Consider the following 20,047-nt stretch of genomic DNA (forward strand, 5'->3'; position numbering starts at 1 on the left):
TTTTTATCTTCCCCTATTAATGAATAGAGAGTTTAATCTGGCTTTCAGAACACTCTGTATGATGCACCATCATTTATATTATCCTCCAGAAGGTTATTTTCAGTCTCAAAAACATTTTTGAAACACGTTTTTATTTCAATTAGTCAGATTCAGTCAGGAGAATGTGTTTATTCCTTCGAAGATGTAAATATTGTAAGCAATGTTCAAAGTACTTAATCGGTTCCAAAATAAATAAACGTTGTATTAATACTTTTGCACTATTGTACTTGTTTCATGTGAGAAAATGGCCAGAAGAAATACCTCTGGATACATCACCAGAAAAATGACTACGAACTTGATATGGATGTGCCATTCATTCTTTTTAATTTTTAAAACCAACGCTAAGACTGCATAACTCAGTTTGCAAATATAACTCATAACTTTCTTGATTTTCTTAATCTTGATTCGTTACAATTATTTAAATTACTTTAATGAATGTAGATCTCTTCCCCATCAATGTTTGTTACAATAAACATTTAATACCAAATTATGATTTTGCTGTAATATATTTCCTGGAGTTTCTTTCAGGTCTTAAAAGAATGATGTAACACTTGGGTATGAATATACACCCCAGCAGTCCAGCACTGGAGCACAGGATGGCAAACACCTCCACGGCCACCATGTACTTCCCCCGTGTGCTGAGGTAAGCCGGGATGAAGGAGATCCACACACTGACAAACACCAGCATACTGAAAGTGATCAGCTTGGCCTCGTTGAAGCTTCCTGGCAGATTCCTTGCGAGAAAGGCCACTATAAAGCTGACTGTAGCCAAGAGGCCCATATACCCAAGCATGCAGTAGAAGAAGGTGGTGTCCCCTTCGTTACACTCAAAGATAATCTTTTCATTATATAATTGGGTGTTCAATTCTGGAAATGGGGGATATGTAAGCAACCAACCAGCACAGATAAGAAGTTGTACCAGAGAAGGTAACACTACTATAGACATTGGTATCTTGAAATCCAGATGCCTCCTTGCAGGGCTTCTAGGATTGGTAGCCTTGAAGGCAATGACTACAACAATTGTTTTAGCTAGAACAGTGGAGACACTAATGGAAAAAATGACCCCAAAGACAGTCTGTCGCAGCATGCAGGAGGGCCTTGTGGGACGGCCAATGAATATGAAGGAGCAGAGGAAGCAGCACATGAGGGCGACAAGGAGTAGGTAACTAAGTCCACGGTTGTTGGCTTTGACTATAGGAGTGTTTCTGTACTTGATGAAGATGCAGAGTACCGACGCTGCAAGCATGGTTAAACAGGCAGCAGAACTAGTGAGTGCCAGACCCAGAGGTTCTTCAAAGGACAGGAACTCAGTCATTTTGAGAAAACACTGATCTCTTTTTTCATTGGACCATTGGTGAATTGGACATTTCAAACAGCTGGCAAGATCTGCAAAAATGATTTGGAAAATAAAATTAGCATTTAATATAAAGCAAATAAAGTTTGCAAAACATTAATACTCAAGTGCAGATTATGTTGTTTTATTCAAAGAATATAGAATGTGTCAGTGGACAAGTCAGTATATTTATTAGCTTATATTAATGAGATTATTAGGTTTTCACACCAACATTATTCCTTTGTGTACTCCTGTGTGACAAATAGTTTTTTACTACTTTTTATTTTTATGGATGTGATCTGAGTGAACTGTTCAAGCTAAGGCAGGATTTTCCTATATTTGTTAGGCTGAACTATCCCATACTCTTAATCCCCACATCTGTGTGTAGGTTTTTTGTGCAACATACCGGGACAGACTTGTACAGGGAATTCAAATGAATGCATAAATACATTATTGCATTTGAAGCAGTACAACACTGGTGAAGTTGGAGGGAGAGTCAGATGTGCCTGGCCCTCCTCTTAGCTTTCTTTCCTGTTTTCCTGACTCTTAGTGAGTAGGACAAAAATGTAATTATTGCTTTAATTAAAGGCTTTGCAATTCATTTTGGTTGTTGTAGTTTCTTGTGAGTTAGCAATTGCGGAACCCTTTTGGCCCCTCATGGATTTCATAGAGCTCTGACAAAGGTGTTAGAGTGGAATGTAATGAAGGCTGTTTTAGAATGCTGAGTGCACAGTTACACACAGAGGAATGAAGACGTGTAAGACTAAGCTCTGAATGTGGCATAATCATTGGTGGGTACCCAGGCTGGAGAAGACGCTACAAATGGCAGCAAGATAGAGGTTAAGTAACCCATAGGTCAGCAGTGCTCTCCCAGAGAGTTTCCCATGGTCCAAGCAGACTGCTCATGTGGGCCACATATGCCATCGGCAAAGTACGGAATCAACACTTAATGCATATGGAGTCAAAGCACAGCTCCAGCCACTGGGAAGCAGTTGACGATAACAAAATCATTGCAGAGACTCTACACACCGTTTGCTGAGAACCTGCTGGTCAGGACATACATAAAGGTTCCACGCTGCCAAGCAAGATAAAGACATATGTTATACGGCGTGCCGTCACTGAAGGCGGATACAACCAGGTTTTCAAAGAGGAGTCATTGATAATTGGAAATTGCAAGATAATGTTACAGACAGAAGTGCTGCAAGGCGGAGACAACCTCGGTGTCAGAAAGTGCAAATTGACATTTAGAAAAGAAGAAATATTTGGCGTATCAAACCCATTACAAGAGGCATCTTACAGCTGCACATGGTGAAGTGGATCAAGCAGTCATTTCAATAGCTGTGCTTACAAAGCCATCCGTGCATGAAGTGGCCAGCCACCAAAACAGCTGAGTGGGGCTCAGAATAACTTCAAAGGTCTTTGAAGAATAAAGAGCCGAGAGTGACTCTCGGAATAATTTTTTTTTTTTTTTAGATGGCAGAAAAGAAATTCATGTTTCCAGCTATCATTAAAGATGATCCTGAGGCCAGCATGACACAAGGCCTCACAGATAAGTTACTTAAACCTAGTCACAGTGATCCACCAATGGTATCATTAAGTTTTGTGATGGTCTACAAAACTGCTGCATTCCTGAAACTACCACCACCACCTTTTGAAAGCAAAATATTGGCGATAGATGGATTGTGTGGATAGAGACATTTGAAGATTACATTGATGCACTTGAAGAGACTGATAATAAAAAGATGATCAAATACCTCAAAAACCTTGCTTGTGATGATGTAAAAGAAGTCATAAGGAAGATGTTGCAAACTGACGAATAAATGACATACTGGCAGATTAAAGAAACTTTGAATCGCAAATTCAATCCAATGGCCAATGTATATTAAATAAGATATGTTTTCAGTTAAGAACGACAGAAAATTGGTGAAACCATCAATTAATTTGTGGAGAAACTTGACACACTCAACAAACATTGTAAGTTCAATGAATGTAATGATGAAGAAGCTATACGTCTTAGATGTATTCAAACAATGAATGCTGAGAGAAACTCAGTCTGGAGTGAGTGTTAATGGCTGCCAGAGCTGCAGAGAATGCCGAAAGACAAGCTGCCGACATTGAGGCCAGAGGTCCCCAGAATGAATCAGTCATGAGTGTGAAAAGTAAGCCAAAGCCAAAGACCGAAGGACTAAAGGTGATGTCCACATGTAAAAAGAAGTTGTGTTTAAGATGTAGTTATTAGTTTCCACATGAAGGTAAATGTCCCACCAATGGACAGATATGTAAAGGCTGTGAGAAGGGGAACCATTTTGTGATGTCATGGTGCGACGACAAAATGTCCGCTGTAACTTTCTAGAAGCAACGTTCGATGCCCACCCACAAGGCCAAGTTGCAACATCAGTTAATACAAAATCGACACTAAACAACGTTGATTATCATCTAAATCATCGCCAAGCGGTTCTTCTAGATCAGTATCAAGTGAAATCGTAAAAGATAGTTGTGGCATGTCGAGGTTTACCTCAGAAAAGTCAGCGCATGCTGGACTGGCCGCATATGAAGAAAAATGTCAGCCAAAGAAAAGTCGACATGCCAAAGCTCCATAGTCATCCAAACATTGTCCAAAGATTTCACTGAAAATAAGCGGTTGTTCAATACCTTTCATCATCGACACTGGTGCTTCGATAAACATTATTCCTGAGGAGAAATATAATTAACTGTTTCCATTACCTCAGCTTATGCCATCAAAAACCAAAGTGCATACATGGGCCACATTGACACCTTTAAAAAGTCAAGGTTCATTTGCAGTGTTCAGGAAACACAAGAAAACATACATGCAAACACCCATCCTTGTGCTTCCAGGCACAGCATCAAGTGCCTGTCTGCTCAGTTTCAGCACAACAGCTGAAATGGGACAGATTCCCATAAACCCTAAAATGAATGCTCACCATGAAATTGTTAGTCAATTTCCTTCCTTATTTCATGGATTAGGAACGTTTAAGACTATAAAAGTAAAGCTGCATATTAATGAGGATGTCAGTCCTGTTGCTCAAAGACTTAAACAGATTGCTTTTCATTTACAAGATGCTGTTGAAAAAGAACTTGAATCGTTACTTAAGCATGATATCATTGAGTGGTCTACTGGTCCCTCACAATGGGTTTCTCCCATAGTGGTAGTGCCCAAAAAGGACAGTCAAAAAGCTATATGCATATGCGTTGACATGCCTCAGACAACCAAGGCAATTGAAGAAAGTGACAACCAGGTCTAGACATTGCTGACATGATAATGCAATTAAATGGTGCAAAGGTCTTCTTTCACCTTGATTTTTATAAAGGTTATCATCAGTTGGACCTCGAAGACAATTGCAGGTACATTACAACCTTTTCTACACATGTTGGTTGGTTTTGATACAAGAGACTAAGTTTTGGTGTGTCATCAGCTGCAGAATTTTTTCAAGGCATCATTAGACGTAATATACAGTCTGTCATGAATGCGTTCATTTACAGTGATGACATATTGGTTTTAGGAGCTACATAAAAAGAGCATGATTGAACCCTCACAGACATATGTAGTTTACTTGCGCATGCAGGTTTAAGTTTGAACGTCGATAAGTGTGAGTTCCACAAGACAAAGTTACAATTCTTTGGCCATATCTTTTCTGATGGGGGCATGACACCGGATCCTGCTAAAGTAAAAGCGCTGTCAAACGCTGATGTTTATATGGTGCATTCATTTCTTGCCATGGCCAGTAACTTTTCAAATATATACAAGAAATTGCCACTGTAAGTGCTCCATTGAGAGAGTTGACAAAACGAATGGTTCATTTCATTGGTCACACGAATGTGAGATACGTTTTATGAAAATCAAATAAGCCATTAAAGATGCTACTGAAATGGCATATTTCAATCCGAAGCTTCATACAGAGGTTGTTGTGGATGCTAGGCCAGTCTGGTTAGGTGCCATACTTGCACAGTACAGTGGTCACCCGAATGCTAGAAGGCATATTGTGGCATATGCAAGTAAAGGTCTGTCCCAAACAGACCTTATTGAAAAGGAAAGCTTAGTCATGTTATGAGCTTGTGAACATTTCCTTGTTTTCCTGTTAGAAAGCCTGTTGTGCTGGTAACTGGTCATCAAGCTTTATTAACTGTATTTTTAAATCAAAAGGCAAAGATGCCTTCTCACACTGAACGAGGGAGACTACGTTTACAAGAGCACAATTATAACATTGCGCATCATCCAGGGAGGACCAGAACCCTTCTGACTACTTTTTCAGAGTGCCTACACAAGGACATGGTAATCAGTTCAAGATGGTGGAAGCATATATCAGTTTCAGTGTATAGTCAAACACCTCAGCTGCCATTTCTTTAGCCCAGATTATCACTGACACGAGCCATGATAGTGACATGCTCAAGATGAAACATATAATCACATATCAGTCATGTTTTAAGATGCTACTTAAGTTGGTGGCACAGTAGGTGATGCAGGCCCACTAGTAGAATTTACGGTCCCTAGGTATATGGTATACCACACTACAAGGGACGTATAAGTCAATTAAATATGTCAATCAGTTGTAAACCAATTGTACCATCTTAAGGGGAGTGAGCACAAGTATGTTTTGCACCGGTTAGCAGTGGTAAGGTGCCCAGAGTCCTAAGGCCAACAAAAACAATTTCAGCAAAAAAGTGGGGGGTAAATGCAAAACGCTTGAGCGTAATCCTACAGAGAGGGCCAGGTTCAGCATCTTTGAAGTGCAAGTGGGGTTGGGTTCACCCGTCTCTCCCATCCTGGCAGCATGGCCCACTCTGTCCATTCCCAGGCTTCCTTTGTTCATTCTCTGGCAGCAAGACATAACCCACGACAGCAGAGCCATGTGACCTAGGCTACCAGCAGAAAGGCACAGTGGATTTGGGCACAAAAATGCTAACTTTTTGAACGTGCATTTTTATAATTGTAGCTTAAATTCTGACTCTACCATTAAAGAGTATTCTAAAGTACAATTCAAATGAGACCAAGAAGTATTTTTCTGCCTGCTCCCTACCTAAAATCAGCACGTATTAAATGTAATGACGCATCTCAGTGTTAGTCTATAGAAGAGGTAAGCCTTACAACAGTGAAAAATGACTTTAGGAGTTCTTTACTGCCAGTACATGTAAAACATGAGCTCACATGTTGTACTTTTTAAATACCATGCACCCTGCCCTAGGCACCTTTTAGGATCTATGTGGCATTCTGGAATTGCATCCTGGAATCATGAAGGGTTGCCTAGCAAGGGGAATGTTAATGTCAGCCTGGCTAATGGAGGACTGACGGTTGAAGGCTGTTTATGGATGGGGTCCTGTTTACTTCTAATGTTTTAAAGCTTACTTCAAAGACTTACTACAGTGTCTGGACATTCATGGAACCTAACGCTGGTGAAGAGTGAGGGTGAATAAATGAAGAACCCAGATCTACTTTGCATTTAGGGACTTAGCTTTCTCCAACACGGCATAGCAACAGCTGTGAATACTACATATAAATGTATTTTGTACCTGTTCTGAGTGCAGCTCTATTTGCCTGAGGTCATGTCTTTGCCCTATGGTGCTTGTGCAGCGGGTCAAATGTTGAGACGTGTGCATGTGAGGAGTGCTGGGCGCATCATTATGTCAGGAACAAGCATTACAGTATGCACCGCATACTAAGGTGCCAATTCCGATCCGGTAAAAACCGGGTACGAACCGTCGGACGGAGCCTTTTCTCCGTCCGACTCGTACCCGGTGCGAAATCCATCCGAAAATGCAAGTACGAATCATACGGAAACACCATTTCCGTACGATTCGAACAAAACACCGACCGAACAGAAACTAAACACAATTCCGATCCTGAAAGGAGCCGACGTGACGTCGGTACGCATCCAGCCTACGTTTCACGAACCAGGAAGTACGATTCGAACCGACGTCATCCCGCACGGAAAATATTTACCGGCTGCCAAAAACTGCCGGGAAATCAGGACGACACACGCAAGGAGCAGCTGGACGCGACGAACAGACATGGACCCGAACCTACGTGCCATCCCTGCCCTCCTAGCAGTCCACCTGGCGTACAGGAACCGACGCAGACGCCGCAGAAGGTCAGCACAACAACCAGGGGCAAAGGGGGGGGCAGGGGCAGGACACACAACACCAACACATGGTACCAAATCACACATGGCCTGGACATACCTGACCATCAGGGCCTGGTCACTTCCAGGGGGTGGGGGCAAGGCCAGCAACGCAAGCGTCCGCCACAACGGAAGTGGATGGTCACGCGAACCGGTACGTACCCTACCCAGGCCGCAAGAGCGTGGGTACGGAACGTACCACGCGTCCCCCTACGTCACTCCAACAATAGCGGTACGGCCCGTACCCACGTCAGAAAGGCCTTGGTACAGCTCGTACCAGCATTGCTGGGGTCATGTAGGGGTACGCGTGGTACGACCCGTAGCCACGCCCCCAAGGCCTGTGTACGGTGCGGACCCCACGGCCCGCAACAATGGTGGGACGCACCGTACCCACACACCAAAGGCATGGGTACGGCCCGTACCCAGGCACGCAGAGCGTGGGCAGGGGTATGTACGGACCGTACCCCCACCCGTGGAAGTACGGCCCGTACCCCCACCCGTGCATGTACGCCCCGAACCCCCACTCGTGTATGTACGCCCCGAACCCCCACCCGTGTATGTACGCCCCGAACCGCCACCCGTGTATGTACGCACCCAAGCGCCACCCGTGTATGTACGCCCCGAACCCCCACCCCACCCTGGTATGTACGCCCCGAACCCCCACCCGTGTATGTACGCACCCAAGCGCCACCCGTGCATGTACGCCCCGAACCCCCACCCCACCCTGGTATGTACGCCCCGAACCCCCAGCCGTGTATGTACGCACCAAACCCCCACCCGTGTATGTACGCACCAAACCACCACACCAGCCGTGTATGTACGCACCAAACCCCCACCCCAGCCGTGTATGTACGCACCGAACCACCACCCGTGTATGTACGCCCCCTAACCCCCCCCAGCCGTGTATGTACGCACCGAACCACCAGCCGTGTATGTACGCCCCCGAACCCCCCCCCAGCCGTGTATGTACGCACCAAACCCCCACCCGTGTATGTACGCACCTAACACCCACCCCAGCCGTGTATGTACGCACCGAACCACCACCCGTGTATGTACGCACCAAACGCCCACCCGTGTATGTACGCACCAAACCACCACCCGTGTATGTACGCACCAAACCCCCCCCCAGCCGTGTATGTACGCACCGAACCACCACCCGTGTATGTACGCACCAAACCACCACCCCAGCCGTGTATGTACGCACCAAACCACCACCCGTGTATGTACGCACCAAACGCCCACCCGTGTATGTACGCACCAAACCCCCACCCCAGCCGTGTATGTACGCACCGAACCACCACCCGTGTATGTACGCACCGAACCACCACCCGTGTATGTACGCCCCCGAACCCCCCCCAGCCGTGTATGTACGCACCAAACCCCCACCCGTGTATGTACGCACCTAACACCCACCCCAGCCGTGTATGTACGCACCGAACCACCACCCGTGTATGTACGCACCGAACCACCACCCGTGTATGTACGCCCCCGAACCCCCCCCAGCCGTGTATGTACGCACCAAACCCCCACCCGTGTATGTACGCACCTAACACCCACCCCAGCCGTGTATGTACGCACCGAACCACCACCCGTGTATGTACGCCCCCGAACCCCCCCCAGCCGTGTATGTACGCCCCGAACCCCCACCCGTGTATGTACGCACCTAACACCCACCCCAGCCGTGTATGTACGCACCGAACCACCAGCCGTGTATGTACGCCCCCGAACCCCCCCCCAGCCGTGTATGTACGCACCGAACCACCAGCCGTGTATGTACGCACCAAACACCCACCCGTGTATGTACGCCCCCGAACCCCCCCCCAGCCGTGTATGTACGCACCGAACCACCACCCGTGTATGTACGCACCAAACCACCACCCCAGCCGTGTATGTACGCACCAAACCACCACCCGTGTATGTACGCACCAAACGCCCACCCGTGTATGTACGCACCAAACCACCACACCAGCCGTGTATGTACGCACCAAACCCCCACCCCACCCGTGCATGTACGCACCGAACCTGCTATAAGAATGGGGTGTGCAAAACACCCCCAGCAGTGCCCAGACACAGGAGGGGTGGGTGCAGGGTCCTCCCAGCAGTGCCCAGACACAGGAGGGGTGTGTGCCTATCACTCCCAGCAGTGCCCAGACACAGGAGGGGTGTGTACCTATCACTCCCAGCAGTGCCCAGACATCGGACAATATACCCCATCAACAAGTTCAGTGACCTACAAGGGTGATACCCCAGATGCAGGCGGAGACATCGCTGAGCCAGCATGGCTATATTGAAAGGCAACCCTCACACATCCAGGAAATGTAGACACAGCACAGCACAGCATTTGGGAGACACCCTGCAGGAAAAATGGGCTGGGCCACAGAGGACGGAACACACCTTGGGACAATGTCACCATACAGTGAGAGCAAACATGACCAAATACCATTTGCAGAGACCTTTGTGATGGCACGCAGATGGCAGGGTACACCCCATGAGCAGCACACTCCAACATTTCACAGACCCCTAACACATTATCACCACCCCAACGCAGGGAGCACCAGCACCAACAGCAAGTCCAGGAAAGCATCAGTGTGCAAAACAAAAAGAAAAGGCTTTATTCAGCAGGAAAATATATCAGAGAAAATGTCCACTATGTACAAGGGCCATGGGCCAGCCCAGCAGCAATGTCCGGGGGGGGGGTACACATCGGGACGTGTGTCCCCTAGCTTGGCTGCACAGTTCACAAGTCCATTTCATCCACAGAAGAGGGGGCATCAGGGGGGAGGGTGGAAACAGGCACCGCAGGGACAGGAGGGGAAAGGGTAGGTGTTGTGGGTGCAGGGAGGGATGAATCTGCCACAGGGGGGGTGCCAGCGCCAAAGGTGGAGGACAGAATGGCGCTGCACACGTCGGCAAGTTCCCCCAGCGACTCCCCCGTACCCAATCCAACCACAGGCCCCAAGGAGGGGGGGGGGGCAAAGGGATGGGTCGCAGCGCCACTGGGGGAGGGTGTGGACAGGGTGGGGGACTCAACTCCCCTGGCCGGGTCCCGCCTCCACCGCTTGCGGGGTGGTGTCATCCTGGGGCTGGGGGGCACACTCGCAGTGGATGATGCTGTCACTGACTGTTGGCCAGGAGAGCTAAGGGGAGTGGATTTGGAGGGAGTGGGTTGTGTGGAATGCGGACTCCCACTGTGGCTGCGTGTTCTACGTTTCCCCCCCGACCCAGTGGGTGTGCCTTCCTCACCCTGTGTGTGCGTGACAGGAGGTGTGCGCTTCGACTTCCCTGGTGGTGTGGTGCCTGTGTCTGTTGGGGTGCGTGCACGCTGACGTCTGGATGTGCGTGGGACAGGCACGGGAGTGGGAATTGGGGATGGGGCAGGGGTAGGGGGTGTTACGCAGCGCTGCAGGAGATCCAGTGCTGCAGTCAGTGTGGAGTCTATGGACCTCAGCAACTGCCGTTGGTCAGACTGCGCAGCCGACATGCCCTCCATGTATGCCTCCATCTGGGTCAGCACCTGGGTGTGGGCATGGAGGACATTTAGCATCGCAGTCTGACCAACCTGCAACTGCCTCAGGATGTCCACAGACTCCGCACTCACCGCAGCAGTGGTGACAGGGGCAGGGGGTGCGGTGCCTGGCAGGAAGGAGACATGTGGGGACCGAGCACGGAGGGAAGGGCCACGAGCATGTGGGAGGCCGGTGATGGAACCTGAGGTGGCGGGGGGATGTGGAGGGCTGCCATCAGCTGGGGGGGCAGACTCCGCCACCTCTGGGAGCTCAGCCTCGGACCCGTCTGCGTCATAGTCTGTGTTGGCAGTCAACAGGTCCTCCGCCTCACTCCCTTCGGCCTCCGTGCCACTCCATGTGCCAGACAGGACAGCACTGCTGGTACTGGTGCTCAATCTCTCCTCCCGGTCCGTGCTAGTGTCTCCTTCCGTGTCCCCCGGCGATGCTGTGGGCAAGGTGAAGAGACAGGAGAAAATCAGACACCTGTACACATATGTCACATGAGTCAAATATACATAGGTCACATTGCATAGCCTGAAAAGCAACAGGAGTAACACCTACAAAACAATGTACACATGTAGGCCATGGAACACACAGTTTTTCTACCCACCATGCCACTGAGACACAATGGAGATCATGACACAACAGCAAATCACTGCACCTGAAATTTTAGAGAGGAGTCAGCCTCTGGGGACAAATGTGCACAGCACCTGCACCACACTGCGTCGTCAAAAAGGGATGAGCATGAATCATATCCATTTACTCTTGCCGCATGCTGCAAAGGCAATACATGAAACCAGGCCACACATGACAGGGTCACTGCACCTTGAGCGTATGTCCAGTCAAACATCACACACAGGCTAAACCCAGCAAGGAGGATGAAGCTTCTGACATGTAGGCCTTGTACGCACAAACCACCCACACCTGAGACAATCTCATTGAGACGGAGAAAGTATGTACACCTCTTACTCTGGGATGGAAACACATGGCCTCCACTAATTCATGACTGTAAACACACAGCCCCTGGTGGCCATGTCCACACATCATTGACAGGCAAACATCATCAGATTGTCTCAACAACACACACAGGTAATGCCCACTGTGAGTATGCACAAGCAAAATGGGTCCCCCTGTACAGTGGACACATGTAGCAACCTGTAGGTCCTAACAGTTGAGCCCAGGGTACAATGCCACCCTACGCAACCCATGGCAAAGACACAGTGAATGGCCATATTGTTGGATGACGCACATGATACCTAGGAAGAGGTGCCCCAGGGCACAGTAGTGCCCACACTCCTCCATGGTCCAGGATGGACATGACTGCAAATTAAGCAACCGTCCCTGCACTTAGCAGGCCTCCCACTCAGGCACATCATGTCAGAGGGCACACAATTGGACATGCATGCTGGAAGGCTGTACATTTTGGAGACACACCCCTATGTCGTGATTCACAATCAGTGCCAAGTGACATGGACACCACAATGACTGAAATTGGCCATGGCACACGCAAGGTCCCCATACCTGTGGCACATCACCCCCACACATGATGCTGATAGCATAGGGCACCTGCATGAACTGCCTGCATAAATAACCTTGTGCAAGAGTGGCGACAGACCAGGGAACACATTGCAAGGAGGGGAAGGGAGGGAGTGAGAACAGCACTGTGCTACTTTGTGGAGAAGTTGACGCACTGCACAATCAAACCCTGGCAGTGTATCCATGCAACTGCACACTTACATTGGCTGGGGACACACAACTGACACACATGTACCTACCCCCTTCCTGCTGCTGCCTCTCCTGTAGGCGCCTGTCCATATCGGGGAAGACCACCGCCAGCACACGCTTCTGGATGTGGGTCAGACGACGGCGGCCACGGTTCTTACGGCTCTCAGGTGAGTCCCCCAGCAGGAGCCGTGCAATCCTCCTCGTCCAGCACCGGATGTCCTGCCAGCGTTTCCTCACCTGAGACAGGCTCCGCCTCCGACCCTCTGTACCCCTCACGGCACTGACGGCTTCCCTCCAGATCTCCCCCTTGGCAATGGCGCCTACCTGTGAGGATGCAAAAGAGAGAATACATTAATCCACATGAGCAAAGACACAGAGACACACATATAGAACAATCCTCATTATGAACAGGCCATGGTATGCATGCAACTAATTGCACCTTTGTCATAGGGACATTATCCACTGTGGAAGGCCAAATGCACTACGTGCCAGTGGAAGCACACGGGTGGCATGAGGGGTACCACACACTCACTGACCAGGGATCACACTGTGCCTCACAGGCTACACCAGGATTATGTACAGCACCTCACAGCAGTCACCTGCCCCAGCACACTGATGCTACCTCAGCAGAGTACACAGACACACACAGGTACAGGACAATCACATGGCATTGCCAACTGCGGGTACACACCTCACTCTGCCCATGTGCCAGTAGACGGGGGTGTCACAGGTGTGGGGCTGGCTCAGCACGGCATGCACACAGCACTGCTCCCTGCTCACATCCGATGGCCAGGCCATATCCATCCCTCATGCTGCTTGTGTGCAACACTCCCCATATGCACTCACCCACATGACAGGGGACTAACACACACACCAATGTGCAGGGGACGAACACGGCCTTTGGACACTCACAGCACAGGTACACTGAACAAACACACATCCATGGGTACTGACACCTGTCACACTGGGGGGAACACAGGATCACATCAGGACTGTGGAAACAACATCCCCAGGAGGAGTATGCAGGCAGAATGTGGCATGCACCTTGCATTCATTGTCACAGTAGGCACTATGCAAGTGAGGAGTGCACACAGGAAACACAGCATGCTCTGCATGGGTGACATGAGGCCTTCCACACCCTGGGACCCACTCCAAACAACAGTGCATGTCTGTCACACATGGACACAATGCCAGAAGTCACTGTCACACAAAAGGGGCACAGTCTAAGCTAGTGGAGTCTGCACTCACCTGAACCCCTGGTCGACCATACAGGCTCTGGAACTGTGGGAGGATCACATCTATCAGGGCAAGGTTCTCCTCCTGGGTGAATGGCTGTGACCTCTCCACAGTCCTGGACATGGTGCCAGAGGAATCACTATCAGCAGCAGTGGTAATGGATGAATGGATGTGCAGGCAAGTGCTCTCTCATGGGACCTGGCTGCCTTATATATGCCTGGCTGGCCTGTTCATGTATAGGAGTACAGATTGATTGGTCAGTCACATTAGCATCCTACGTTTCATCCAATCCCTTCAAACCTACCCCAGTGTGTGGCTTTGCATGGTTTCAGTTTTGATAATGATGTCAAGTCAACATCCACATTGCAACAATGTAGATTCTTTCAAACTGACTTCTGCTGTGCACCTGGTGCTCAAAATCAAAAATTTAACTCAGTCTCCATGGCAACCATCAGGCATTTAGGCCCTTATACTTGTCCCTCATGTGTCCCCTATGTGTTTTCATACATTTACACACAGGTACGGTGCGTTCCACGCCCTAGGGCACCCCACAAGCAGTGATACCGACCGTACATGCGCTTGTACGGTCCGGATCACAATATGGGCGCTGGCGTATGCGTACGCCACAGTAGTACGGACTGTACACGCGCTTGTACGGTCCGGATCACAATATGGGCGCTGGCGTATGCGTACGCCACAGTAGTACGGACTGTACACGCGCTTGTACGGTCCGGATCACAATATGGGCGCTGGCGTATGCGTACGCCACAGTAGTACGGACTGTACACGCGCTTGTACGGTCCGGATCACAATAAGGGCGCTGGCGTATGCGTACGCCACAGTAGTACGGACCGTACAAGCGCGTGTACAGTCCGTACTACTGTGGCGTACGCATACGCCAGCGCCCATATTGTGATCCGGACCGTACAAGCGCGTGTACAGTCCGTACTACTGTGGCGTACGCATACGCCAGCGCCCATATTGTGATCCGGACCGTACAAGCGCGTGTACAGTCCGTACTACTGTGGCGTACGCATACGCCAGCGCCCATATTGTGATCCGGACCGTACAAGCGCGTGTACAGTCCGTACTACTGTGGCGTACGCATACGCCAGCGCCCATATTGTGATCCGGACCGTACAAGCGCGTGTACAGTCCGTACTACTGTGGCGTACGCATACGCCAGCGCCCATATTGTGATCCGGACCGTACAAGCGCGTGTACAGTCCGTACTACTGTGGCGTACGCATACGCCAGCGCCCATATTGTGATCCGGACCGTACAAGCGCGTGTACAGTCCGTACTACTGTGGCGTACGCATACGCCAGCGCCCATATTGTGATCCGGACCGTACAAGCGCGTGTACAGTCCGTACTACTGTGGCGTACGCATACGCCAGCGCCCATATTGTGATCCGGACCGTACAAGCGCGTGTACAGTCCGTACTACTGTGGCGTACGCATACGCCAGCGCCCATATTGTGATCCGGACCGTACAAGCGCGTGTACAGTCCGTACTACTGTGGCGTACGCATACGCCAGCGCCCATATTGTGATCCGGACCGCACAAGCGCGTGTACAGTCCGTACTACTGTGGCGTACGCATACGCCAGCGGCAATATTGGCCCAGGGACCCTATACACGCGCTCCGAGCGTATGTACGGTGCGTATTACAACTGTCAGTGGTGACAGGCGGCACACAGACAGGAATGGAGCGGACAGGTATTGCCAAGGGTGGACACCAATGCATTGTCTGTGCAATACCACCTGTGTGTGACACAGGTGTGTCAGGATGTGATGTGGCACTTTACCCCTGAGGTGTGGGCAAAGCACATGTACGATGAGCTGTGTACACATGTCGTGTGTGATGGTGCGCATTGTACCACACATCCCCTGCACTCCTTTGACATGTGTGCATGTCGTACACACTAGTGGAGCCATGAGTCACTTGCATGTCCCAGTCACGGACACCCGCACCTGTCCCCTGATGCCAGGTACACGGAATATTACATATGACACGTGTATGGCTGCGTTGCATGCTGCAACCATGTCATGTGTGTGGCATGTCTTTCCATGATTTTGCTGTAGGTGTGTGATTCAATGTGTCAGCAGTTGCTGCTGCCAACATGTGTCTGTGTGTCGATGGGCATGGCACACTGTTCCGCACACCAGCCCACATATGTGATTTGCCATGAGGTGTGTATGTATCCAACTACACGGAGTATCAACACAAGTACATATCCACATGCTCCCTATGTATGTTCTGTCTCGACATGTACTCCTCAAAGGCAATGTGTGTGGCCTGTCCTATTCCTATGACATGTGACCAGTGCATATCGCATCCAACTACCTGTCTGTACCATACGCATACTACTTCTGCACATGTGTGGATGTCTGTGAATCCTGTGATGCGTGTGCATGTTCACTTACACTGGCCCACAGCTAGTCTCATGCCATGTCATCGTGATCTTGCCCCCCTCCGTTAGTGGCTGTCCCTTGGTAGGAGTGTAACCTGACTGGCGTTCGTGTCCAGGAACTGTGGCACAGACCTGACTCACAACGTGGCATATGTGTATTGGCTGTGTAACATGTGCTCAGTGCATTGACGATGTTGTTGTACAGTGCTCACTCTTAGGTGTTCCTTCCATTTCACTGCAGGGCTCCGCCTCTCCCTCGACGTATGCCAGACATTGCTGCCCTGCATGAACGGGACTGTATACGCCGCTACAGATTCAGCCAACGGTTGATTGATGAGTTGACTGGCCGGCTGGAAGCACAACTCCTCCCGCGCCACAGGTATCCAAGTGCACTGACACCCAAGTTGAAGGTGATGGCAGCCCTACATTTCCTTGCCACGGGTACGTTCCAACATACCATTGCTGATGTCGGGGGCATGTCCCAGACGATGTTCAGCCGTGTTCTGCATGATTTCTTAGAGGCCATGTTGTTTCACCTGGATGAGTACATTAAATTCCCAAATCGTGAGCAGTTGACAGATGTCAAGCGTGAGTTCTATGCCCTGGGAGGGATGCCCCATGTCATTGGGTCCATAGATGGGACACATGTTGCGTTGGTACCACCACAGGCACAGGAGGTGGTGTATAGGAATCGCAAACATTATCACTCCATTAATGCCCTTGTGGTGTGTCTGTCCAACATGGTGATTTCACATGTCTGTGTTCGCTTTCCAGGATCAGCACACGATGCCTTCATCATGAGGCGTAGCAGGGTGCCAGAAATGATGCTGCAGCTGCGGAACGAGCGAGCATGTATTGTTGGTGGGTAGACTCTGGCAGTTCAGTGTTTGGCGTCATCTTCCAATCTCACTGCCTGTGCTGACACACTTCTGTCCATGATGTTTCCTTGTAGGGGACGCTGGCTATCCCAACATGCCATGGCTGATGACGCCTGTCCGCAACCCCAGCACGGCTGCCGAGCACCTCTACAACAACGCACATGGGCGGACCAGGAGAGTCATTGAGAGGACGTTTGGACTTCTGAAGAGCCGATTCCGGTGCCTCCACAAGACCGGCGGAGCACTCCCATATGCCCCGGTGAAGGTGTGCAAGATCATCATCGTCTGCTGCATGCTGCACAACATGGCAGTGGAGGAAGCTGTTCCACTCATACTGGATCAAGATGACCAGGACCATCCACCCGTGGAGGATGAAGGGCTTGGTGACGGGGCAAGTGATGTGGAGGAGGAGGAGGCTGTGGAGGACATGCGGAGTCGGCTCATACGCAACTTCTTTGCTTAGTGGTGAGTTCCAGTGTCTGAGTGTGCACGCATTGGGCCGTGTGTGGCATGTGTTGCAATGTGTGTGTCCATCTGCATGTCTGCCAAGTGAGTCAGTGGTGTGTATTGAAGTGTCACTCAAGTGATGGCGCAATGGAAGGATGTTGTCTGAGGGTCATCATTGTCACCTGTCATGTTAACAACATGATACGTGTTAAGTACATGCTTGCGGATGTGCTCCTTTGTGCTGAATCCTTGTGTGTCTCTCTTCCACAGGTCCATGTGCATGCTGTCTGCTGGTGGCATTGTTGTGCTCCTGCTACTCCTCATGAACACAGCGACATGTGCTGATTCAGCGTCACATGCACGGGCAAGTGTTGAAATCTCCTCAGGGTAAGGGATGCCTCACGTCGTTTTGGGTGTGTGAATTGTTTGTAGTCTGTGTGCACTTCTCCGGTTCATGTGTGTTCCATTTGCATACATGGTGATCCTACATGGGGAACATGACATGGGGCAGGCTTCACCTGGAGCCATGGTCAGACTTGGTGACTGTCATGTGGCAGGGGATTGGGGATTGTGATGAGGCCATCATTGTGTGTAACACTGGCCTCGGAAACATACAGGTTGCACCGGGTTGACATGGTGTGTGATTGCCCCATCAGGGCCTCAATGGTGTATAGCGGCCTCTCCGTGGCAGCAGGGGGTGTTTAGCTGTTATCCGTCACTTGTGTGCCAGGTCAATGGGATGCCAGCATCTGTGTTGCAATGGGGGGTGCCAGTGTTGCTCCCACATGTACATCCACATGACCTGTGTATGTGTTGACAGAGTATCATTGTCATTCCAACACACATGACTAATAAATTTGTCCCTCTGTCTCCAAGGTGCCTCTTCCCTGTCAATGGTGCCCTGTTGCCACTGTGCGTGCCGCAGGTCTGGCATAGTTTTCATAGGTGGTGCATATGTGTCTATGTGTAGAGTGACAAGATGCTAGGGGTTTGTCAGGGAGTGGGAACTGTATTATGCACAAGATGCACAGTTCCATCCACCTCAAGGCAAGAGAGACCATCCCCCAGGGAAACTACAACATCTGTGTAGAATCCTACCCTGCAGTCTACGGACATGTGCCTCACGACTCCCATGGTACTTGTCCATATCCGGAGTGCATCTGCACAGCTCTGCTACTGCGTCGGGCAACCAGGCCACATCAACGTCCTAACGGGATGGGGGGAATGTTTCACAGCCAGCTGCAGGATGACCTTCTAGATCCACGCCCACACTCATGATGCAGCCCACAACCCCAACACAACCATGTGGCACAGTGATCCTAAACTGCATTCTGGCATCTCCATGCATCCAACCTTGGCCTAGCCACCATTCTCAACATCCGCCTGACGCAAGCATGCTGCACATTGTAGGGACACATGTCTAGACATACCTGGGAGCGGCAAGCCAGGTCACTCCACATGATCCCTGACCTCTGCGCATGACTGTTGCTCCCCTGAATGTGTCTGTTGCCACAGTTGTGCGGGAACCACTCAGCTGGTTGGGCCCAGCACAGGTGAGTTTGGTACTCCATGTCTGTATCAGATGAGACATTGGGACCCATGTGTGTCCTGGGCAAGACTGCGACCCCACGGTTTGGATGGTTGGAGTTAATTCTGAGATCAGGCATGCTTTGACTGTACGACACACACATGTATTGTAATAATGTAGAATCACGGCATCATCTTGTAAGTGTGATTCATTTATTTGTGGTGGGGTACGGGTTTGTGGGGATGACAAGAGGTGCACAGCGGGAGTGTAGAATCCAGAGTTCACTGGGGGAGTTGGTATCCTTGTCGTAGCAAAATGTCAGAGTCCATGCCACAGTCTTCGTCAACATAGGTCAGACAGTGACCAGCAAGTCCATGTGGCAGAGAATGTCATGTGCTGCTATTGGGCCAGAGGGCCAGGTGCCAGGCCAGGTGACCTGGGAGATGGTGATGTTCTGCTGACTCTCACAGTCTTTTTCGTGGACGACCCACCTTCCTGCGGGGACCCTCGGAAGCAGTCCGTGACGATGTCTGTGACGCTCCGTCGGATGAATCCTCCTCCTCCTGATCCCTCCCTGTGTCTGGTAATGGCCTTCGCCTGGTGCCACAGGGAGGGTTGCCCATGTTGTCGGCAATCCGACGGAGTACACCGGTCATTTGGGTTTGCACCGCCACGAGCTCAGCCTGTCTATCCTCCATCCTTCCTTGGTGTTGCAGTTGACAGGCATGTTGCTGGGACTGCAGGGTCTTCATCTCCTGGAGGGTCCCCTTGATGTCATTGAGGGTGGACGCAATCTGGTCCATGC

General features: G+C 50.2%; 1 protein-coding gene across 1 annotated transcript in view; it reads right to left on the reverse strand.

Moving 5' to 3' along the window:
* Positions 1-526: 526 nt before the first annotated feature.
* LOC146808536 (vomeronasal type-2 receptor 26-like) overlaps positions 527-20,047 on the reverse strand; it is a 40,258-nt gene continuing 20,737 nt past the window's right edge. Inside the window, exon 3 of the mRNA XM_085623986.1 lies at positions 527-1,425. Within this exon, the coding sequence (XP_085480112.1) occupies positions 527-1,425 (899 nt within the window). The remainder of the gene's footprint in view (positions 1,426-20,047) is intronic.

This window comes from Triturus cristatus, chromosome 8 (genome assembly GCF_964204655.1).
Source record: "Triturus cristatus chromosome 8, aTriCri1.1, whole genome shotgun sequence".
Taxonomy (NCBI): domain Eukaryota; kingdom Metazoa; phylum Chordata; class Amphibia; order Caudata; family Salamandridae; genus Triturus; species Triturus cristatus.